Source organism: Fistularia commersonii, chromosome 1 (genome assembly GCF_037954325.1).
Source record: "Fistularia commersonii isolate RoL2024-O1a breed Wild chromosome 1, RoL_Fcom_v1.0, whole genome shotgun sequence".
NCBI classification, from domain to species: domain Eukaryota; kingdom Metazoa; phylum Chordata; class Actinopteri; order Syngnathiformes; family Fistulariidae; genus Fistularia; species Fistularia commersonii.
In genome coordinates, this window is record NC_141284.1 from 21,352,127 (window position 1) to 21,376,996 (window position 24,870).

Genomic DNA, 24,870 nt, shown 5'->3' on the forward strand with positions numbered 1-24,870 from the left:
CATATGCACATACACACACATACATTTGTACAGGTTGCTTAGAATAAAGAACCTATTTTGAAGTGAAGGTATAACATGATGTGTGCGTGTATGCGTATGTATGTGTGCGTGTGTGTGTGTGTGTGAGAGAGAGAGAGAGAGGGCTTGCAGAGAGTCTCTCCAGCCGATGCAGTCAGTAAATAAACCCATACATGGAGGGAGTGAATAGGGTTGGCTTCAAAGCGGCTCACGACTGAAAGTTCCCTCTGAGTAAATGGCAAAGCTGGCGGAGAGGCCTCGGGCAGCTGCCCTCTGATATCTGGCACCCCCTGCTGTTGCTCCCTTTGGAGCGGCGCGTGCGGCGAATGGAGCGCCAAGGGGTCAGCGGCACAGGGGCGAGTCAGATGTGAGGCTCACATCTGCACTGGGCTGCCGGGAACCTGCCGTCACATGGACGACTCTTTCACCCAGAAGACATTGGCAGCAAGATTAAACATGTACTATTCAAAACCTGTATCATTTTAATTCTATATATGCATATTTTTAATACATTCAGTTTCTTAATGTAAGTCCTATTTCTATTCTCAAATATACAGTATAATTCTTTTGCTTCTTTTGCTTTGTTATTAAAGCATCGATGGAGGAAATCAGTAAACAATGAAGGAAACCGCCATTAAATGCTATAAGAAACAAACTTGAACTCACCAAAGTGTTTGGGAGAGGTTTGTGAAAAATGCCACACTAGAAGTATCAGAAGATCATTTAACTAATTACAAAATCAAATTCCTTCATTGATTTAATTTTCTATCTATCTATCTATCTATCTATCTATCTATCTATCTATCTATCTATCTATCTATCTATCTATCTATCTATCTATCTATCTATCTATCTATCTATCTATCTATCTATCTATCTATCTATCTATAACAGTAGAATATGGCTCTTTTTGATTAATACAAGTTAAGTCATATAACGACATGAGATTTTTGTTTTGTTTGTTGGATTTTTGTGTTGTTGGGGATATGTATAATGATCAGAAGATATATTGGTTTTCCTGAATGAGTCAGACTTGGAAAGCGCTTAGTACACATTTCTGTCATTTTCAAACCTAGAAACATCATTTACTCAGCAAGAGTGTAATATTTTGTTTTCTGAGAAACGTGAATTGAGCGGGAGAGCTGAAGCTGTCTGATGTTATGCAAGAGGGAACGTGCCGGGATCGTAGGAAAGGCACGGAAAATAACCGGGTGCCAATGAGTCACTCAAGCCGCTCTCAGGTAAAATTAATTGAGCTGCAAAATTCCTGTCCAGTGACGCCTGAGCGCCCTGCGCTCCCACTCACCCGGGTGCAGCACACCAACCCTGCATCGGCACGATGCACGTAAAGCCAGATGGAAACTACGACAGATTCTACAAGTTCGGTCATCTATTTGGAGCAGTGATGACGAAGAAAGTTTCTCCCCTGGCTTTTTTTTTTGTTGCATTCCTGGCGTTTGGTTGGAGGGCAGGCTCACCCCTGTATCATAGACTGTTTGTCCTTTTTAACCTTTTTAAACTTTTAAGCTTTTAATTATTTCATACTTGTGCATGGAGTGTCAGGAATCCATGTTTTTGCCTGCATTCCCTTTATTTTGTAAATTTCATTATCTTTGAAGCTGTAAGGTTGACTTTTGTTGCTTGTATTGTAATAAAAAAAAAAAGAAAAACACCTTCTGCTTGCGGTGAGATCCTGCCCAGCCCAGAATACCTGAGATACAAACTCAGGTTCCAGCATGTCACTCTGCTTACATACACATAATCAAGCCCCTGACATTTCTAACTTCAGCCTGCGCTGGGCTCCTCCACACAGGACCGCCAGAATCCACCGGCAACATGAAATCGTACATCTGCTCTGCCTTTGCTTTTTCTCCATCCAATTGACAAATGGTGGAACTGCTAATGTTTGAAATACAATAACCCTCTCTGTTCATCATTGTGATTTCTAACCTTGAGACCATCACCTTCACGTCCATTAAATCACCTTGAAGATGGTGTTGATTCTCACAGACTAAGAATCAACACACTGCGTATTAGATTCATCATGGAGATGAGGCCTTCGGGGATCCCGGCTCCGTCCAAGCGCTTCGTTTTATCGCTGTCTTTACCTTTGACTCCTCCCTGAACTCGTTTGAATGCCCCGTCTTTTTCCTTTTCACAATGTAGCAGCAAACAATGAAACCTCTGGAATGAACTCTGTCTGTCATCCTTGTTATGAAAACTAGCTCCGGCAAACAAACTTTTATACTATACTAAACGCAACAAATACATCACAGGAGTTTCACATACTTTCATCAACACTTTGCAGTGGAAAGCTGCTGCAGCTTAGCTGGCAGAGTGAGTCTTGTCCTGTCGGAAGGCCAGCAATTTGATTCTCAGCTCCTCCAATCTAAAATGTCCTTGGACGACACGATATCATGATATCAGTGTGAAAGCAATCTACTGCAAGTGCAGTATAAGCCGAGACCATTCCATGGTGTCATACATCGTGTGTATGCCACGCCACCCATACACCTTAAGATGGAAAATATCTTTGTCCTACCATGCAATGTTTTTTCAGAGCCTCTACAATTTCAGTCCATCTCTCTTTCTTTTCAACTCAGTGCAGAATTGACATTGTCCAAGCCGGGCTGGTCTGCTCACAGCTCATGTCCTTCGTTCCGGTTCATCCTTACAGCAAGAAATACCGTCTCTGTCACTAATATCGAACTGGTGATTATTTGTCTACCAGGTTTCCTTTTCACGTTTTTGTTGGAGCTCATTTATTGGTTGTTGATTGTGTCACATCACTGGAAAAACTGGAAAACCTGGGATGTCAGATGTGTTTGATATGGTCATAAGCCCAAGACTAGGAAAAGACTGACCTATGATTGCTAAGATTAACACCTAACACTTAATGACTGAGATGACAGGAGCGCACTGCGACTCCAGTAAGACTTCAGAATTCCTTCCAACTTTAAGTTTCAAGTCTGCAACTGTGAAAATTATTAAAAGTCAGCCCAGCATTAGCTTGTCTCAGTTGTCTGCACGCAACAACCGTATTGTACTTCTTGAACTCATACGAGTGGCTCGTGTGTGTTTGTGTGTGTGTGTGTGTGTGTGTGTGCAGTCTGAGTTGTCCCGTTAAGTGTGACCGTCTCTATGGTCGACCCTCCGGTTCCAGCCCTCCCTCAACCCTGTGCACAGGACCGATGGCGTCGGTGACGAGTGAGTGCGTAATGAAATATCGGGCCTAGCTGGGGTTCGATCTGTGCGAAATTGAAGATGTCACAATATGTATCGGTATCGGGACAGATGGGTTCAGACTCCACTGTCTCACTTTTCCACCATGAATCCTATAATCAAGAGTAGGAGATACACTTCACAAAGAATATCCATCCCATAATTGTATGTATCTTGGGAATGCATTTGAGGTATGCAATAGCAGAAATGCTTTTTGTGTCCAGTAAATCCTAAGGTGCGGTGCTTGTGCACTCTGTGTTTGCAGGATGTGGATGTCTGGTAGCTGTTCTGTGAGTTAATGTAATATGTTTTGTTACAGAATCAGGTTGTCTTAGTTTTTTATAGCCCCAAAATATTTATCTGAAAGGGAACATTATTTATAAAGTGAGTCCTGTGGTATTTGATTTCAAATTTGTTGCAGACTATGTGTCCTAAGTGGAGGGTCCTTTTCACTGTGGACCCAATATTTTAACAGTCTCATCCTGTTTCTGAGCACTTTTTTTTTGAGTCAGCGCAGGAAGACTCTGTAACTGCCTTTTTTAATTAGGATGGCACAATTCATCATTACTTATCCATTCCGGAGAGAAGGAGAGTATTGTCAGTGGTCAGTCAGACCCCGGACTTCATCTCTCAAGGCAGATCACCTCCTGCATGGGATCAGCCTTGTGTTCCATTGTTTTTTCTTCAATCTGAATTGATGGACGGAGTGTTTCTTTGTTGATGTATCACACCATATGGTTGAGGATAGAGCAAAACAAAGCCTGGGCGCCAGAATGGTCTCGCTCCTGCAGGATAGAGTTGTTGTTGCAGGATAGAGGCGTTGTTTGCACACCTGCTTCTTCTCCATCCGAACTCGATGGGCTCCAAGAGGAGCTCCTTCAGTAGGTGCTTCACTGCTGAGCTTACAATGGGACTTGTAGCTTCAGCCAATCCATGTTGGATACTTTATATTGTATACTGTGATAGTCGGACACTAGGCTGCAGCAAAGTGAGCGCTCAAGGAGTGGATAATGTACATGTTACGGATACATATGTCTGTTAAAGATAGTAAATATCAATGGATCACAAGAAAAGCGATGGTTATAAATAAACAGATGCATTTTTGAAATGCTAATTGAGCACAGCCTACTTGGCCCCATTATTTTCAGCATGCATGTTTTTGCATATTAATGGCACCGTTATTTATTTTAGAGGAGGGACATGCTTATGCAAGATTTATTGATTTACCCTCTGCACACGGGGCGCTTATCAAACAGAAAAAAATTGAAAATTGAATCAGACACAATGTATTTATTGGTACCAACCTCTTTACTCTAGCTCATTTTCATGTGGCTTCTTAAATGCATAAAGATAACTAGACAACTGTTAATCTTCTGTAGACCCTCATCCACACACACACACACAGACATATAATCATACACATATACACATACACGTACACTCACACACACACAACCAATTGCATGCTAAGTCAATATAACAGCAGCCCAGGGTGCAATTTTGGTCCACTGTAAATGTAAGGCCAGTAAGACGGAGTCATATTAGCCATAATGCTTCATGTCAGGCCGATGATGGGGGTTGTGTGTCTCTCCGGTGTCTCTGTCCCTGATTTCCCGCCGGTCTCTGAGTCATCAGTGTCACGTGGATTGTCATAAGGAGAAAAGGCTCCCTGCAGACACCGACAGTGGCTGTGTCACTCCGCGTTGGTGACGATAGACATTACGTTCACCGGATCTCCCCGGGTGCTGCTGCAGGACCGTCTGCAAAGATCTGAGTTAAAAACGCTTCGTGCCGTTGGACATCTTGACATGACTTTTCACCCCGCTCATCGTCTGCCACTCTCCCACGTTACAGTCACAGGAATGTTCAGACTGAGAACGGTCAGTCCCTTATATCACAAGGCAGGAGCTATAAAATGTGATATATATTCACCATCAATCCTCGCAGGAGCGACGGAAACAGCTTTGGTCGGATACATAATGGATATGGGAGGTAAAGGAAAGAGGGGATGTTTTACAGCGCAATACAACAATAATACAGGATAAGTGCAGTGGAAGACAGAAAACAATCATTAATATGGCAACACAATATGACAAAGGCCAGTGCAGCCTCGTGAAGTGTTTGCTGCTTATTCATCACCGGCGGTGAACGTGACGGTTACTTCCACTGTTACGTCAACCGTCTTCACAAGCCGCACCTTGCGATGGCAGAAAAGGGGATTAAAAGCTAACAGCTGACATTTCATTATTGGCGATGATGTCCGCGGCACGTTCTGCGGCAAATCGTCCAAAATGGGCCGTGGGCGACCAAACCTGAGCGTCAGGTGGGCAAGTTTATTGCCAACGGCCTGCAACATAAAGTTCAAGTGTCACAGATGTTGAGCGGGCGGCGTGTGATTGCGCAGGACGCTGCTTGTTTCGCTCTCCACTTTCAATCACGATTGACCGCCATCTTCCTCGCCGCCATTGGCGATTTTGCTCGCCGAATAGGATTCATCAATGAAACGTGTCATCAATTGTCTACTGGAGTGGTCCCTCACTTTTGTTCCCTACAATTGCCCCACCCACCCTCATTTTAATGTGAATCAAAATTGTATGCAATGTTTGGTGATGTAATTTGATGCTTCCCAGTTGCCATTAGTAACAAAACGTGTTGGAGAGCAAAATGCACTTAGCTCTGAATAAAGCAGAGAAGTGTTGAGGGAGGAAGGGTACGTTGAGAGGGCTGTTGTCAATGAAAAGACGGACGCGTCCACTTGACGCGCGCACACACACACACACACACACACACACACACACACACACACACACACACACACACACACACACACACGGCACTGGTCACAACTTAAATGCAACTCCCCTTATTTGCTATTCTCCGTAGTTAACGTAATGCATGCGTTGTGTGTGATGTATTTTTCCAGCAGTGTGTTTTGAGACCCAGAGGATGTGATGTGTGTGTTTGTGTGTGTATGTGTGTGTGGGGGGGGGGGCATTTTAGAGACGTCAGGAAACATAAAGTGTCAGCTGGTGATGACAGGCGTGGAGGTTGGACATGCACCTGCTGCACACAACCGTGGAGGGGGGGAGGAAAAAGCAGGCCGTCCATTGATGCAAGGCTCCATCTGCATGACGTATTTGCAGTTCGTGCGTGAGCCGGACGGTGGCGCGGCTGCAGCGGCGTGGAGTGGGGTGGGGTGGAGGGGTTGAAAACCTTCCTGGAGTCCGCCAATGGCAGCTCGAGTTGGAAGCTGCCCGGAACCTACTACACTGATCCCTGCACGCATCGATCGCACTTGTGGGGAACCTGACGCACGGTCACACACACACTGGGAGGACTACGTGGATCCGACGCGACGCCGATTGTAAGGACAGCGGGAACTTTGGCTCATTAACGAGGGTTGCAGAGCAGAGCCTTGCAAGAGGAGGTGGGACCCGACCGCTCTCCTCTTCCGCTGTCAGAAGAGCCGAGCAGCCGAGGCTCTCACCTGGAGGAGCGAGCGTGTTCATGGTGTTTCCAGCCGGATTACCACTTTCCCCGCGTGTTTTCCGGCCACAGACTAAGGGATTACCCGTCCGCGCACGAAGCTTCCCTCCCGGCTGCGCGTCCCGTCCTTCCGGCAGAGACAAGCGCCGAGAAGATCCGCTCCATCCGAGGACCGGAGACCGAATTTCACCGAGAAGCGAGGACCCCCTCCCCGGCCCCGGTGCCGCCGCCACCCCTCCCCCGCCAGCATGCCTCTCGCACAGATCGCGGAGCCGTGGCCCACCATGGAGCTGGTGCAGCTCGAAACCGAGGTAATGGGAAGTGGGAAAAGAGAAAATGTTTTCTCCCCAAAAAAAAAAAACAAAAAAAATCACACTGATCGATTGCTGAACTGATCGCGGGTCGATAATGCACCGTGCGTAAAGTGACGGTCCGGACGCGGATGCAGGCAATCATTGCGGCGCCGGGGCCTCCGCTCAGCCAATCAGCGGCCGGCTCTCGGCTTCCTTTTATTTTAGTGAAGTTTTAGGAATCCTGCCTTTTTTTTATTATTATTTTCTTTTCTTACGTCAACTCCGAGGGGAGGAAGGAAAGAAGGAAGGAAAGTGTGCGGGATTAGAAGTTCACCACCTTTTCCTTGGGATTACCAGCCCTCTTTTAGGAGCCACAGTCTGCAGTCTGTCAGCTGCTGAGCTGCAAATGTATGTATAAACATGTCCAGAATGTGTGTCAGGGGAGAAATATGAAATAGGAAATAGTTGGGCCACAGTTGGGCCAGGAGTGCACCGTGCGCAGTTGGGGCACGGTGGAGCCCGGGGTTCTTCCATTGTATGAAAGACCGAGGTGTTTAAATCAGGATTTTAATTGTATTAAATGAAGGAAATGTGTGACCTCCAGTGCAAAACCGCGACCACCTGTTCAGTCAGGGATCTGCATGGAGGCAACCTGTTGCCCCGAGCCCCCCCCCCCCCCCCCCCCCCCCCCATTTTTTCTTTTTCATATCCACACACTGGGCCGGCTGCAGCCATCGGCTCCCTTGCATTATGCATGTGAAAGCTGCACGCTCGGTGTCCGATCCCTGTGATGAATGGCCCCCATCTTCAAAAGTTACACCATGTCTTCGATCAAATTAACTCAATAAATTAATAAACAAACCCTCTTTCTAGCCCCCCCATCATCTCGAGTGATATTCTAAAGGCCAGTGGGTGAGGTGGCGGAAGGGAAGTAATAAAACGGCTTGCATGATACGACTGAGTTGACTACAGCTCTCAGAATGTGAATTTGATCATCAAGAGTGCAGAGATGATTCATGACCCTCCAAACAGATGAATCTTGAGGTGATGTGGCCTCTAGTTGTACTCTCATTGCCATGGAGACCAGGCTGCGCTCATTCAGCCTCAGTACCTTCTCATTGTCAACGTGGATGATCCCCCCCCAAGCTTGGACCGTTTACGGTGTTTCGCAGCAAGTGAGCCCACTGTGGTTTTTATCGCAACGGACCAGATGGCGCGTGATCCCGCGAAGAGTGTTCGGTAATTTCTGTTATAAAAAAAAAAAAAACAAAGATCCACAGATAGCACTTCTGTGTACAGCAGGTTATTTATTGTGAGAGGAAAACGCAGCCTCAACGTGGCTGTCAGTCCTTCCCTGCTGCAGCCCAGGGTGGGATCCAGGCCATTTGTCTCTGACGCCCGTCCAACGGCCGTGGCGCTCACCAGTTCCCCGATGATGATGATGATGATGATGATGACGGCGCTCAAGGCTAAGATTGATTGGTCAGAAAGTGCGAATACGGTCGCCTGGCCTTGCGAGGGGAGGGCAGGGCAAGATCCATATAACAGAAAGAGTTTCATTCAATTGGGTTTTTATTTATTACATTTTTTGAAAGATGATAAATTGCCAGTTCATTCACTGTAAATCAAGTTTCGTCATTCTTCGTGATGTCGCTGTCCGATGATATTTGATTGTGTGTATCCCAGCCCTCTGTGGGGGGGAACTGTGGGCCGCTGGGCGGCTGTGGGCTCGGCACGTTGTGTTTCTATCAGAAGGTCGGAGGGCCGATCTCCGGCTCCTTCTGCCATCGCCGTGCCAATGAGTTAACGGGATCCAGTGTAAAGTGTTGAATCTGCAAGGTGGGAAAGCGTTCCTTATATTTGCAGCCGCAGAATTACTGAATGATAGCATCGTTAGTTTTCGTCCGCACCGTCCTTTTGGTGTTTGCGTGCGGAAGCAGAGGAGGTGTTCGAGAGAGAGCGGCGGAGCCATCTTTGCTCCTGACGCTGCCGTAAACGAACGCGTGCAGGAAGGGAGGGCTAGCAAAGATGAATTTGCTGATTCCTTCTTCATTTACCGTGAAATCATATCTGGATTAGCCGATCCCATGTGAATCATCCATCTCAGATGACTCAGCACCGACTGCGGCGACCGCGGGGCATTGCCAGGTTGTTCGAGGTCCTTGAAGATCTGAATCCCGCCGTGGTCAAACGTTCTACTGTGTATCGGCCTTTTTCTCCGTTCCTCCCATTTCCAGGTCTAGAACCCAAGTGTCTGGGCCTTTGTGAGCATGTTTTAATCTCATAATGAGAATTAAGTTCTGTGTCGGCGTGAAGCAGCCTGGATTTATTGAGCAGGGTGGTGCAGGCCCAGATGGTGAAGACCGTGGAAAGAAACCTGGCAGAGCTCAAACTACTTCCCTGATTATTATGTAATCCGTTGTACGCGAGAGAGAACAGGGTTAATAAATGGAATGTATGCCGTGTTTGTGATGGAGGCGTGGTGAACACTGCAGATACGAGTGCTTTTGTAAGTGAGCGAGCACGCCGAGGTACTGCTCGTACTCAGACCTTTATCTTGAGTGGAGGTTTAGCAGCAGCTAATCTGGGTGTGACCTGTGGAACACCTGAGCAGGACAGCAGCGCAGACATGTGATAACACGGCCCTGAGACTGATAACTGGCCACAGAAGGTGAACAACCCCCTTTTTTTTTTTTTTTTAAATGGTGCTCGTGAAGATGAGATTCCTGCTGCGTTCGGATCCCGCCCTGATGTCCTATTCGTTACAGGAACAAATGCATTAGCGGTTGTCTGCCCCTGTTTTAAGAATATCTGGTTTAACCCGATACGGAGAGCCATGAAGCTTCAGTCAAATGCCACTGCTGGGAGAAGCAGTGAGAGACGCCGTTGTCGAAGAGCGATTTCAATGGTGCTCGCGCAGAACGCGCATGGTGTGCGTGTATCGGCAGCGGACTGTCAGGGGAAAAAAAAAACCTCAAGAAATCGCCCATCCCTGATTTCTCACAGAGCGTGGCGCCAAAATTGGATTCGAGATTGATCCATTTGCACACATGGCGAATTATGAGGTTGAAGGAAATAACTGAATGCATACAACTTTTAGCATTTTTGTGAGTGTGCTGGATATACTGTTTGTCATTGCCGCAGGTATGGCACAGTATGCGATTTTATCGACAAATCATGCAACTTTGGAAATGGGCAATGTTAATGTAATGTGTAGCACTTAACAACACTAAATTGACATTAGGAATGATAATTATTTTTCATTTTAGTCATCTAGATCATTGTAAAACAGGAAAGGAAAGCCCAGACTGTCAGCAAGTTGACTTCCGTGAAACATTTTACAAAGTACACACTTGTGTGTAGTGTAGCTGAGCAGCGTAGAGCAGATCAGGCTGTAGTAGATCGTACTTCTGCGTGCTGGTGCGGGCAAGCCTCAGATTTTTTCCAACATCCGTCACTTTAACCTTGACTTCCCGATGGCTTGTAACATTGCACCACTTGGAAGTCGTCCGAAGAGCTCACAAAACAGGGCGACAGGTGAATCGGTGAAGCGGCTGTCTATCATCGTCGCCATGGAGCGCGGCTCAACCCTTAGCCAGACAAAATTCTGGTTTTCAGATTTTTCCATTGAGTAAAGCCGCCATTGTGGGTTTTGCCTCCTCTTTGAGTTCTATTGAACTGCCTCAACACGGGGCCTCCATTGTTTTGAACTAAAAATGGCTTTCTCGCGGTTCTCACATCCAACGCAAAGAGAAGGGTCAATACAGCTGGCTCAGCTAGAAGCACCTAGTTTGAAGACCGATTGTGGAGTCATTCAGTAAGAATCCCGCTGCCTTTTTAAAAGCGACACACATGATGGAAGTGGATTTTTTCCCAACGATAATTTCCTCCGTCTCAGTGTTGCTGACGTTAATGACAAACCTTCAGCGAGGCTGTTTGTTTTCTGGTTGCGAACTGCGGAGGACTTTGTTAATGTGACCTGCTGGTAATACTCAGTAAGACACCGGGAAATTTAGGCAGACAGGCAAAAGGATGGTTATTGTATTACTTTGTTGCTTGGATACGCGGCAATGCAATCTGACGTTTAAAACACAGACTTATCAGCCCATCACATATAGAAGTAGTGCTCTTTGATTGCATAATCACATGGGTGAATCCTGTGGGAAATTAAAAGTGCTTGTGTGTAGCCTGGTAAATATAATTGGTCCGGAAACCTGTTTACATTTAAAAATTCTCCCCCGTTGGACTCCCTTGATTGTTTTTTTTATTTTTCCATAGGTGTTTTGGTGCAGGACAACTCATAAAGAACTGCGCCTTTTATTGCAAATTACCCTAATTCATTCGTTGATTCATCATGCAGCGTATTTATATAGCTAGTTGTGTGTGTGTGTGTGTATGTGTGTGTGTGTGTGTGTGTGTGTGTGTGTGTGCATGCATGCCTGTGCTCTCATTGACGGAGCCCAGGGGAGGGGGGGCACCATTAACTGGGCCGCTTGGATCGGCCGTGGCAGCTAATGAGGTTGAAATGTGTTGAACAGTGACGGTGGGACAACATTGCTGAGCCTGCATTAACACGCACACACACAAACACACACAATCTTGGACGGTTTTGTTGCGTGTTGGTCATCACCATGTTGGATTGATCAAAACCAGATTATGTATACTGAAAGAACGGAAGGAGGCAAGAAATTGGAATGAAGTGTCGACTATAAAGTTTTGCAAGAACAAGACATTGAATATTCCCTTTGTGATATTGAGATGGCTGATTCCAAAACGTAAGTGTAAACTGTACTGCTTTACTTAATTGTGTCATGTCTTGAACCCGTGATGTTTTGTAGCTACTGGGTTTAGTAGAACAAGAAAGCGCGTGCACAGAAGACACAAATGCATTTCTGCAACAGTTTTTTCCTGTCTGAGTCCATCCTGCTGAGAAGCTCCTCTCGTTTCAGTGTGCAAAAAGCTTGCAAAGCTGGTCTTTTGTCATCGTTTGCCTCCCCCAGCATCGCACACTGTACAGCTCTTCTGTTTTGGGTCTGATATTCAAGGCCACTGTTTGTCATTGTGTGTCGACCGCCAGTCTTATTTTGCAAACGTCTGCAGGAAGGGAGGCGGAAGAGACCATTGAGGAAGTGACCTCTTGGTCGCCCTCCTGTTGAAAACCAAAGCGAGATGTGGAAGAAAGGAAGGTTTAAATCGTTGTCTTATTGGATTAGATTAGATAGCAGTGTCTTTCATCGCACGTGTATTTTCACAGGGACATCATTCTATACACGGTCAAACACAGCTTAAAAGGTTGGCTGAAATAATGTGGTCAAGCGAGAACCTCATCCTCCCCCAGTCAGTGCCAATCCCTATTTTTAGTCATATGGGACTTTTTTCTGAACAAAAGATGATCACAGATGCATTAGAAATGGAGACATGCGGCGTCCGCAGGGACGCCTTTTCAAAGTCTCCTTTTGGCAGCATTATATGCGGTAAAAGATGTCATTATATGCGTCGATGAAGAGTCTTTCATAGCTAACTTAAATTATCCTTGATGATACCGAACCTTTTGGAGGCACCGCACATCGTGCGGATGTGTTGTGAACATAGGCAAGGTTTACTCGAAGGTTGTTGCATATAAAGCGTCAAAAACATGCCATTGACCAAAACACAAGGAAAACTTGAGAGCTTTTCGGTGTTGCTGTAGCGCCAGTTATTCAGTCATTCTGTTTCACTCAGCAGCCTCAAATGTAGTGTCCATTTTGGACTCAAGCAAAAAAAGGTCGAGTCCCATGGATTCCACTGAAGGATTTTTTTTCCTATTTTCTGCATATCATTGAGTTAGTGACCCTCTAGATTCGCTCGGACAGTTGGTTGCTGTTCACGTGACTGTCTTCAAATCACAGAGGCACAAGTGGCAAAGGAACTGGAACCAAGTGACAGAAGTCCAGAAGTTGATCTTCACAAAGTGGTTTCTGACCTGTCAAAAACGAAGGTGCCCGGATTTAAACTAGACGTAGATTTTGTCCCCCCGCCTTATCTTGTTAAAATTTTTAGACGCATTTTAAAAAAGCTCATTCTTACCTCTTTCCGCTCGCAGACCTCCCCCTATCCTTCACATGAAAGTGGCCTCATAGGTCACGGGATCGATTCTTATGTTCTGTCTCTGAAACTCATTTTCAAAGCCAGAGGTGAGATTTCTTTTCCCCAGTGGCATCTCAGTGCACGCTCGACTCCTTTAGATACTTTCTAACGCAGCGATATGTATGAAGCTTTCACACATGGCAGCATGGCTTTATTTTATTATCTCTTTTATGCGTCTTGATTTTGTCGATGATTCTAAAACTGTATCAATAAAAGGGATGCTACATATATAAGCTTTACTACTCATGACGAATCCTCTCAAATAGAGGATTATTTTGGTGTTTAAAACTCTTAGTCTGGCCAGTGTTTGGATGAATAGGATGATATCTCCACATCTTCGTCAGTGTTCAACAAGATGACTGGTTACAAACAAAACAAAAAAAAACTTTAAATGACATTTCGGGTGGCACGGTGGTCCTCCTGTGTTCAGCGCTCCCGCCTCGCAGCAAGAAGGTCCCTGGTTGGATTCCGCCAGGTTGCCTCTCCCTGTCGAGTCTCCATGTTCTCCGGTTTCCTCTTGCACTCCAAAAAGTCGTTCAATGAAGACCCTGTATTGTCCAGACATGTGAATGAGAGGGTGAATGGTTGCGTCTCTGTTTATGCGGGCCGGTTATCGACTGGTGACATGTTGAGGGTGAATCCTGCCTCTTGCCCAAGCTAGGATCAACTCACGACCCCCAACACTACCTTTACTGCAGGATAAGCTGTTGAGATAATTAAGAAATTAATGAATGAATGAATTGCAGCTCAACTTTTTTCCTGCCGTCACTATCAGGATGGGGAAAAATGTCATCCCTGCTTTGGTTTGTGGTCCCCTTTGAACCATGAAAAGCAAACACCGCAGCGTTCAATCATCAGGAAATTAGGAAAAAAAACACTTCCAAATAAACAAAAAACATCTTATGGTCTGTCTGGAAATCCCCCCCCCCCCCCCCCCCCAAAATAAATAACCTCAATAATCCCATGATAATTTATAACAACCTGATCCCTGCAGCCAGTGAGTCTTGTATGTTGTTTGAGCTGTGAATCCTATTTGGATTATTTTCATATTTTTGGCCTCAATGTGCCACAAATGGAACAGAACAGCCGTTTTTCTGCAGAGGGCATAGCCTGATCTCTACATCTCTGGATCCTCTGCGTGTGTCGATGTCATGAGTCAGCAATACTAGATGTATTTTTACCCATTCCTCGCTCTGTGTTCAGAGCAAGCATTGACGGGAAATCGGAATACGACTTGACATCACGGCCGATACCGTGACAAATAATTTAAAGGGTATAAAAATAAAAAGCAATCCAAACACACCTATTGTCTTACAAATAGCAATAATTAGCCTTTTTCAAGACGGCTTCCCTCCTGCACGTTGGATGGCAGATGAAGGGAAGGAGGCGCACTTGTGTGTCAACCCTAGATTAATAGGTCTGCCAGCGAAGGAGCAATGCTCTGGATGCCTCGGTCTGTTGCCGCCCACGCAGTCTTGCTTTAGTCTCACCCTCCGGCCCCCCTTTCCCTTAATACATTCAAACACATAGGGAACATGTGTTTTCTCACATTCACTGACTGTTTCTCACGTCTGTTCTCTTGACAGAATGGACAGAGCACCACCGAGGATGGAGTCACGTCTGCTGTCAAGGTATTTTTTTTTTACATCTCCACAAAAGCCCCGGCTGTGTATTTCTGATTGTACATGTGCGTGAGGGCCAGAAGGCCAAAGGTGTGCTTGATTTATTCAATCAGCGTGTGAATTGGCAGCCCGCGGGGGGGATCAGGCGGCAAAGAGAGGTGAATAGTCTGCCATTAAGGCAGCACGCGGCTACCGGTCCAACATAACCGGGCTTCGCTCATGTTGCGTGGATTCACCTGCCTGCGTGTCAGTTTGCAAATGCACAAACGATGGCAAGTAAAGACGGCAAAGTCGATCGGGATGCTTGAGTCTTGACTGAACACAGCACATTATTGTCCTGTCCTGTCCTGAACCCTGATCTGATTTCCTATTAATCCTCAGCTGTGTAGCAGAAGAGAAGGAAATGTTCTTCCGCTTTGCAGCTCTGTTTTTTTTTTTTTTTTTCGTTTTTGTTTTTTTTTTTGTCTCGTCCGTGTCTGAAGAGCAGTTCTCACAGAGGAACATTTCTTTCCGCTCAGAACAATGTCCTTTGGCGTTGAAGGAGTGCTGAAGGGGTTTTTAGCGGGGGATGTGGGTGGAGGGGGTTCCAGTTAATTCCGTCGGCACTCTTGCCCTGTTCTCAGTTTGTGTAGTGGTAAATAGCACGGCCCTAAAAATCCAATAGATAAATATATAAAAGCTATGTGGATAATGATAGTACTTAAGAGGCGCTCGGGCCGGAAAATCACAAACATGTCACAGGTTTGATGCAAAACTGGAGAACATCTTAATGATTTATAGCTCTTCTGGTTCATTACTATATAATTTCTGAGGACAGTTCACAGTTGCCGTTGGAGAAACAAGCATGTTGCCTGTCTTTCTCCTTAAGATCCAAACACATTGGTGCACTCTTTCATTCATTTGGAGATGATTTGCTAAATGGACTGCCATCGTTTTGTTATCTAATGACATTGAGAGTCTGCCTCTATTATAATACCTCTAATCCACTTCATAGGTCTGGGTTAATGTGATGGACGAATCAGTTTTGTCATGCCGAGTGAGCGCTGGATGCGGAGGTTGGCACTCACAGCAAGAAAGTTCAGCCTCTCACACCTAAAGACTAGTTTTTAGAGTTTTAAGCCTTGTCTCAGACTAGGCTGAGACTGACATGAAACAGAAGGTGTATCTAAACATCTAAAGCGTGAAAAGATTCGGAAAAGCTAGATTTTTTTTTCCCACCATGCGATGTTTTCAGTTGGTATTTGCAGAGCCTCTGCTGAGGATGATTTGGACGTCGTTCTTGTACATCCGTACCCCCAACCGTCTTTGCCGCTAATTTTGCTCTGGGAATTGTTTGTCTACCAGGTTTCCTTTTTCCCTCTTTATTGCAGCTCAACTATTGGCTGCTGATTGTGTTATGTCACTGTAAAGCCTGAAAAACTTGCAATAAGTTTGATATTGTCGTAAGACCAAGACTAGGAATAGACTGATCTAAGACTGTTCTAAAAAAACCTTAAGATTACCACCTTTCACTTCATAACCGAGATGACGGGAGTGCTCTGTGACTCCAGCAAGGCTCAGTTTGAAGTCTGCAACTTAAAGAGTAAGCTCAGCATTATGCAGAGTTTGCATGATCTCATGTCTGCGTGGGTTTTCTACAGGCTCCCTGCTTTCCTTCCCGCAGTCCGAAACCATGCATAAGTTAATGGAGGGTGTGAAAGTTTGTCCGATTATGCGAATGTGCGCTCCATCGGCCCCCATCCCTCACCCAGCAGCCATAGCAGCGCAGAGAATGCTGCAGAGATGAACTGCCGCGGGCTATTTCTACATTTGTCTCTATCAGATATTGTCACAGGATGGTTTTAATATAAGGAGGTAGTCAGTTTGTAACAGGTGCCGATTCCTGGTTATCGTGATCGATCTTTAGCCGGCTGCACCATGCCGGCAGGATAGTCTTATCCAGGCGCGACGACAATCAATGCAGAGTAATGGTAGGAATCTGATCGCGCCCGATGGTATCTGCTCCAGCCAAGGGTGCCACCTGGCTCCGGCAGACCTGATGGAAGGAGTGGAAATGGAAGGGCGATTGGTGCAGGGTTGCATAGGAACCCGGACCTGTGGTGAGATAACGTGCCCGTTTGTTTGGTCTGTACTCTGCAAAAAACATCATGACACCGTTAAGCCATCTCCTGTCTCATAACCTCTCTCTTTTCCAGCCTCTCTCGCTCCGCACATTGTGTACAGAGCATACCATCAGCCAGTAGTTCTACTATTGTTCCTGCCATTCTTTGTCTAAGCCATTAACCAAATAATAAGGGCAGCTGTGATAGAAAATGCATCCTGGCATGGAGCTGACTCAGCTGTCTCTTCTACCTTTTAACCACCCTTTGCCTTTATTTTGTTTGTCTGGTTCATGGAAAAAAATGTCAATAAAGAAGCTGCCAGCAAGGCATAATAGCACTCACTGGGGCATCAGCAGTTCACAACATTTCACGGGGATTTAACTAAATTCCTTTTTGAAGTCATTTATGTTACATATTGGGATTTCTGGAGGAAAATGAACAAGCAAGGCAGGCTGTGGTTGTATACAATATGGCAGAGTTTGCATGTGAAAATAGTCTTTTAGATGCACAGCATGGATGCAGATTTCACTGTGCTTCGGGAGCAAAGATACTCGTTCGTCCATTCGTTAGTTTTTAAAATTGAAATTTAATAAATGTACAATTCTGAAGGAGCCATCTGAAGGTTACTTTAAATAGCATTGCTGAACTATTGTAACAACCTTTTGAATAACTGAACCAAATCGAAGTAGATTTGAATATTTTTTTTATATTTTTTCGAAATTATTTTATCTTTGTCTTTTCGTATTCATCACATCTCTCTCTGTGAATATTTCTTGAAAGGATAAAAGCTTTAAAAAAAGAAATAACTATTTCCAATGCATTTTCCATGAATAGCAGCCGGAGATCTGCTGATCAGCCATGACAGCCCTCCCACCTGAGAGGTTTGATGTGTTTTGCTGCAGGGGTGATGATATTACCAGCCTGCTGCTTGTCAATAAGCGCCGGGCGTTCGATAACAGCCTTTCACGCATGTGTGGAAATTGGTTTACATGCAGAAACATAACACTAACTTCATTGCGTTCAATAATTTTGGTAGGGAAATTACAGGAACCGACAACTGTGGCGTCAGCCCACAGGTTCCTGGGGCAGGGGCCGTACCCGGACATCAGATTCTTACGAAACGGGAACCGTTGCCGAAATCTGATTTGCTCCTGTACAGCCGTATTGGTCTATATTATTAGAACTGCGAAGGTCTCAAGAGAGTAATGTATCACACTTAACAGATTTGTCCGAGCCGCACTCTTTGCAAATAACATCACATCTAACTTAATCTTTCACCCAAAAAAAAGAGGAAAAGTTGATCGAGATCTTTCTTCCATGACCTTTAATGAGTTTATACCAAAAAGGGATGGCTAAGCTGCTCTAAAAGAGAAAAAAAAAACTTATATGATTGGGTCAAGAAAAGTACATAATAATAATATTTACCCTGCACATATTTTAAATTAGTCTAACAAGCTGCCGGACATTATGTGGCAGAGTTTGGATCACCTAAAAACAGTACCGGTTGTTTCAGTGTAACAGTTTGTGCAATACGCAGCTACTTCTGGTAATTTTCTCCCATTTAGAGAGGATGAAACAGAGATTAGAATGTGTGAAAATATTATACAATATCTTAAATATCAATCGGGAAACAGAATCTTACAAGAGACTTTCAAGATTGTGGCCTCATGTGAATGGTTGGATGCCTATATTTGATGGATCAATGAGTGGATGAATTGTTGTATGTTTCTATAACGCATGTTGTCAATCCAAGGGGAAGCGAAGTACATGATAATGATTATTCACGAAAGGGAACGGTATACAGTATGTGTGCTTTTATAGAGTCATCTCATATCTTAGTTGCACTTCAGTATAAACTCCTACCTTGTAAGCCTGAGGGCAGGATGACGGCAGAGGTAATTCATTTTCCGTCAGCGTTAGAGACATCTTTGTTTTTATTTTTGCAGCCTTAAGTGCAGGTAATGTTTTTCTTTTGCTACTTCTAGTAGCTGAGCACTGTGGAACAGAGGCAGCTGCAAGGAAACTGAGCTTAAATGCGAGGAAAGGAAGTGGCACAATATATGAAGTAGATGCGGACTGTGTCTAAAACCTGGAGGTGATCAGTGTATTCTGAGATCTTGCGCTGTATCTTTGTGTTTTTCTGCCTGTTTCGGTCCGCGAGAGAGTTCAATGCAGCTTGGTGTCGAGCATCTCAGGGACTGATTAAATATTTACCAGCAGGGACAGCGTGTGGGCAGTGGTTGCGGCATACATGAAGATCTTCTTGACCTCTGGGCTACCTTAGGGCTGACAAGTCGGGAAACAGGAAAGTCACCCCCCTACCCTCCAACCCCAGCCGTTTGTGTAACCGTAAGCTTCGGTCTGTGCTCATTACATTACATTACATTACATTACATTGCATTTGGCAGACGCTTTTATCCAAAGCGACTTACAATAGAGGACATAGGGACTGTAAATACACTTGCAAATACACGATGCACAGGAAATATAAAGAACAGTAAGCTTGGGTTAGTGAGTTTTTTTTTTTTTTTTGGACAAAGACATACACAAACGTACACACACACACACACACTGCATAGCCTAACTTGCTGCCTAACCTCATCTGGGGCATCAGCACAGTAAAAAGTCCTGAAAGAGAACAGTTTTTACCTGTTTCTTGAAGGTTGAGATAGATGATGTGAGTCTTGTTGCTTCTGGGAGTTTGTTCCACCACTGAGGTAGTAGAACTGAGAACAGTTTTGCCTGAGATCGCTTAGAGCGAGCAAAAGGTACTGCTAGTAGGTTTGTATTAGAACATGCTCATGCATGTTGTTGGCATGAAAGTTTCCCTTTTTTCTCCCTACAGACATGGTTGAGTACTTGGGTTATGTGGCATTATCTCTCACCACACTCTCTCACACACACATGCAGCAGAAAGACAAAGCCGTCCCGTTCGATTCTCTTATTATCAGTGCATGTAAAATCCTGCAAATCCTGCTGGATAAATAGAAGATTATATGTAGGCGATCGTCCACGTGACTCAACACATGGACGTATCAACTATACGTGGATGCAGCTCAAACCTCCTCGACCTCAAGCTAAAGCCTCGTCTGGAGGTCATAATGGTACGGCATTAGCTTTGGAACATCGTTGCATTCTAGATGTTAGAATATCTTAGCACAGCGGTGTAATACAACTACCAACATGTACGTCTTTACCCTTGAGCAAAACATTGGTTCGAAATAATGGAGTTATTTCCTGACCGCTGCATGCTCTTTGAGAGATGAGTTAACAAATTTAAGAGTATTTCATCCAAAGACAAACCTCCTCTGTTCCCTCCAAAGTAAGTCCTTTCATTTGTCTGAGGTGAAAGAAGTCACCTTGTTTGGCCACTTTTCTTCTTAAATTGACAGATAGAGACCTTGAGGGCATCCAGACTTTGGGGTAGGAACAGGGGGGTCGTTTGTTCTCTCCAGCCAATCGCTTATTCGGTTCAAATGTTCCTCTCGAGTGACTCGGATTTGACTCCATCAACAAAATGCCCTTCCAGCTGTAATTAAAAATGCAAAAAATAAATCTCCTCATTCATCTTAACTGCATCTCGACTGCGTAGAAAACAGACCTCACTTTGTTCCGTGATAATTTCACCCTAATTATATAAAACCTATTAATTATATCAATTCTGGAAATTCCAAACGCTTGTCTGTTTTATGTGCAGGGTGATTACACTTCACTGTATGTGTATATTACCGTGGAAGACACAAATTGCGGGATAGCATTGCATGTGGTTCATATCGGTATTGTGTGTTTCGTCGACCTACAAAACCTTGGCATTTTAATTCTAGAGAGGAAATGCCATTTTAAGTTTGGATGTTATGGACGGATCTTATTTTTGGAATGACCGAGTGAGACCGAGTGAGGGAAAGCCAGCACGACGGTCACCCCAAGATTTACTTTTAAGAAGACAGGACGCCGCTTCTGACTGCTCTGTAAGACGAGGTAAACTGTTCAAATTCCTAGAAGAGTGACTGTATCCTGGGTCAGAGCCGCATGGTTATTTTAGGATGTTGTGGGGTTATACTGTAAAAAAATAATCATAAAATGCAGCCGTACTCTTTGATGAGTACGTCGAAAGGGTCGTCAAATGTGACGCAGGTCACACGCATGTTTACGCCGCTACGATAATGAGGCCACATGTGGCCCAAACCACCTCCGGCTTTGGTCAGTGACCGGCTGCCAGTGATTTCCCGAGTGCTTTCACTTGTTCGTTTACTAGATTGTGACTGGATGGTTTTGGATCCAGTCCATCGGGAGGACTTTTGAACCAAACCCAAAGCTGATTTCTCCTCCTTCCCCTCTCATCTTTCTCTTGAACAATAGATTTATTGTCACTATCCATCAGTTACAATCTACCTCCCTAAGTCACAGAGTATGACTCATGGTTTTATGGTAAAGCTGTTGAAAACTATTTTGCAGTACTCTGCTGCTTTCCAACTACTACAACAGATTCAAATGATTCAAATGTATAGAAATATTTGCATGCAGCTCATTTTTAATAGTGTGGTATTTCTGTTTGTAGTAGGTTTTTTTTTGGTCAAAGGCTACTAAATAAAAAGCGTGACATCCATGTTGGAGGTCCATCCATAGTGTTCGGGTGCCATGTTGGTGTCCAGGTCTGCGCTGCTCTTGTGGTTTCCGATAAAGGGCGACTCTAGGGATGTGATGGTGGTTCATTCATTCACCGGCCACTTCAGTCTCTGTCCTGATCTCTACTGATGACGCTGCTACATTCGGTCTTTTCGTACAGCTCTGCATTTGTGGTCTTGTTTGGCAGAAAGATTTGACCACTCCTTCTCAAGCAGTTTTTGTGAAATGCAGCAACTTGGCTATTCTACTCTTGCTTTTGTAGATCTTCACCTTGGTTCTGATTGAGTACCGTTTGAACTTTCAAATATTCTCGTTTGGAAAAGGCATTTTGACAGTCTGTCTCTAAAGTCTCAGCTGGAACCCCTGGCCGTCGCTTACCCTGCTACCCTGGTAGACAAATACATCCATTTCCTCATGCTGTTGATTGTTGACTGTGCTGTGCTGGTTCTGGAGGGTTGATAAGCAAAAGGAAGTTACTCAACCTTAACTTCCTCCGGCAGATCAGAAATCAATTTTTTTTTTTTTCCTGCACTGAAGATACATGCTGTCGGATATGCATGGCCAGAAAGCTGCCGTGAATTCTCCTTCGGCCTCCTGGAGAAGAAAAGCATGAAACTTTCATCAGAAAGCAAAGCATTACAACTTAGCGGCTGTTGAACCGTAATTTCTACCTCAACCTATATTTTACTTATTTTTTATCAGAAAGTTTGAAATGGAGTGTAAAATCCAGCCGCCGGTAGTAACATACTATATGCTCATCCGCTTGGTTAAGATCCCACCAAGCAAAGGCTTGTATTAACAAGGTTTGCTTGAAAAAAAACACGTTACATTCCAGTGCAGGGGTTAGAGGGAGGGCTTTGCACCGGAGAGCAGGGCAGGGAGCTGTTTCTGACTGATTGTACCTCCTCTGGCCGCAGAATGCGGCCCGGCATTTCATGTGTTAACCGTCCTGTCTCAGCGTCTGAAGCGCTGCTGCGGAGTGTCTTCAGCTGTGGTATCGCACACAGGCCGACCCGGAGGAATTTGAACGGATTCCAGGGCGGCGACGTGCTTCTGCTCCTCCTGCTGCCAGAAACCACAAATCCAGCCATATAACTTTAATGCATCTTGCCTTTTTTCTTTTTTTTTTTTTTTTTGCATCTTTGTATACGCATTTTATGACTTGGACGCAGTGCGTCAGTGTGGTAAACAAAATTTCAACACTGTTGTGGTGATGGGAAGCGCTGATTGCAGCACTGCAGCGCACACTCTGAGGGGAACAGACACATCACAGATGTGGCTCGTGTACGTGTATGCAGTCACTTGGCCATTAGAGCAGCACACGTGCGCAAATACGGTCCATGTGTCCTAAAAAGTGTTGAAAATAATTTATGAATAATCTTGAAACACAGATATGTGACTTCCCCTTATGTGTCTCTTATTTTTAGACAGTTTTTTTGTTATTGTGCTGCGCAATACAATTAAATCAAGGTGCATCTCCAGTCTGTTGTCTCGTACATGCTGACACTCCACCCGCGTGTACACACACACACACACACACACACACACACACACACACACACAAAATTCAGCGAAATATACCTCATTATAAACTAAATGTAAGGGTACAGAAGTAAGGCCCAGTCATAATTTTCAAAATTCACATTTACATTGAATATTGCTCATTGGGGCAGCAGTATTAATGCATGTTAAGATGGTGTGTATGTATGTGAAGGTGTGTGTGTGTGTGTGGATAGATTGATTGATGTGAATTGTATGTGCAGACATAAGGATCTCTTGAACTCAACCTTGTTGCTTTTTGAGCCCTTTATTATCTATGATAAAATTGGAGGAGGTAGAGCAAGGTGAAGACCTGTTTCCACTGCATCCATTTCACTGTAGAGCTGCCAGATGAACCTCGTGGCCTGATAAGCGGTATATTTTATTGCCTGGCCATCGATGGCCCATGGCCGCATGCAGGCAGAGAAAATGCTGGGTTTCTTTCTCCTGGTGAAATTAGGATTTAACCGTCTCTATGTTTCTTTCTTTTTGTCCTCACTTGACTCTTGAGTTAACGCGTGTACATGAAATGACTGTCGGGCAGGATTATGTGCTCAGCTCAGAGTTGACAGAGTTTATTAGTCATTGTAGTCAAAAAAAAGGCCCACTGCTTCCTTTGTTGCTTTTATATATTTGGCAGCATCACAGCACTTCGAACAGTAGCGAAGATTTTCATTTCCTGGTGTGTCATTGATTACCTTCAAGCCCGCTTCTTTGGCGATGGCGGAAGGATTGCCCAAATGGGTTGGCATGCCAGGCGCTCGAAGTGGCTGCAAGATGCGCAAAATGTCTCACTTTATTCAACAGAGCATGTCAATGACAAACAGGTTTGTGAAATTGATCAGAATTATGTTTTTTTTCTTAAATAGGCAGAATCAGAATAATCATAATCAGAAAAAATGTTATTTGTCCCCAGGGGGCAATTGGGAGGCACATGGGGTCGCAGGATCAAATTGTGAACATTTTTCATATCTCAAATATAATTTCAAATAAGGAGAAGGTTGTTTTGAAGAAATCTTTCAAGAGACATTTTTTCCCGGTTATATTCAGACTTGAACTTTTTTCATTTGTCTCTGACACCCAAATTATAGTTGATATATCAACCTCCAAGGCGTGGGAATGGATGTGGCCTATTTGTTTGGGACTGAAATGTTTTCAATAATAAACTCACAGCCGAGAACGCCACAGCCAGCGTGATTGTACTTGAGTGGGATGTTTAAAGTTGGTTGATCCAGACATTTTAGACCCCATATTTAATTGGCAGTATTTTCCTTGTAATTGGGCGGGGGTCGCTCTGGTATCTCAGCCGCATTCCACTTCAGTTGTGAACCCTCCCTTTGCCGGTGCCATCAATTCACCTGAAATGCGTGCCAATGGAACTTATACGGGAAGCACAAATTGTCCTTAAGGCTGAGGGAACCTCAGTCTGGTCACCTTTCGACTCCCTGAGGGTTATGTGCCACTGACATCGGCTCATCTCCCTGGCAGAGATGAGCCGATGTCGCCGCCTCCCATTGGGGACTGACCGGTAAATGGATGGAGTTGCAATGGATGGTGAATTAGACGCAAGGAAAGGGGACGCCTTTCTGGATGAGAACAAATTCAAAGTTGTTTTTACAGAATTTCCATTTCGGAGAAGACCACAGGAAAAAGAGAGAAGAAGAGCGACCTTTTACGTCATCCATCTTTGTCAGAATATTTATACAAGACTCGTCTCGATTCACACAGAATCTCACTGATGAAGAATTCAATGGACGACGGAAACAGTCCAGAATTTACGCTTGTGTGAATTCTCTCTTCTATATTTGTGTTTTCTACTGACATGGCAGTACTTTT

The 24,870-nt window shown here is 44.6% G+C and overlaps 1 protein-coding gene across 2 annotated transcripts in view; it reads left to right on the forward strand.

Annotated features, from left to right (window-relative positions):
• rps6ka1 (ribosomal protein S6 kinase a, polypeptide 1) overlaps positions 1-24,870 on the forward strand; it is a 47,745-nt gene that overhangs the window by 1,344 nt on the left and 21,531 nt on the right. Inside the window, exons 1-2 of one of the 2 annotated variants that reach the window (XM_086154439.1) lie at positions 6,424-7,037; positions 14,732-14,776. In XM_086154439.1, coding sequence (XP_086010565.1) covers positions 6,975-7,037; positions 14,732-14,776 — 108 coding nt within the window. In that variant the 5' untranslated portion in view covers positions 6,424-6,974. Of the gene's footprint in view, positions 1-6,423; positions 7,038-14,731; positions 14,777-24,870 lie in introns of those variants that run through there. The other variant, XM_086154431.1, reaches the window with a different exon arrangement.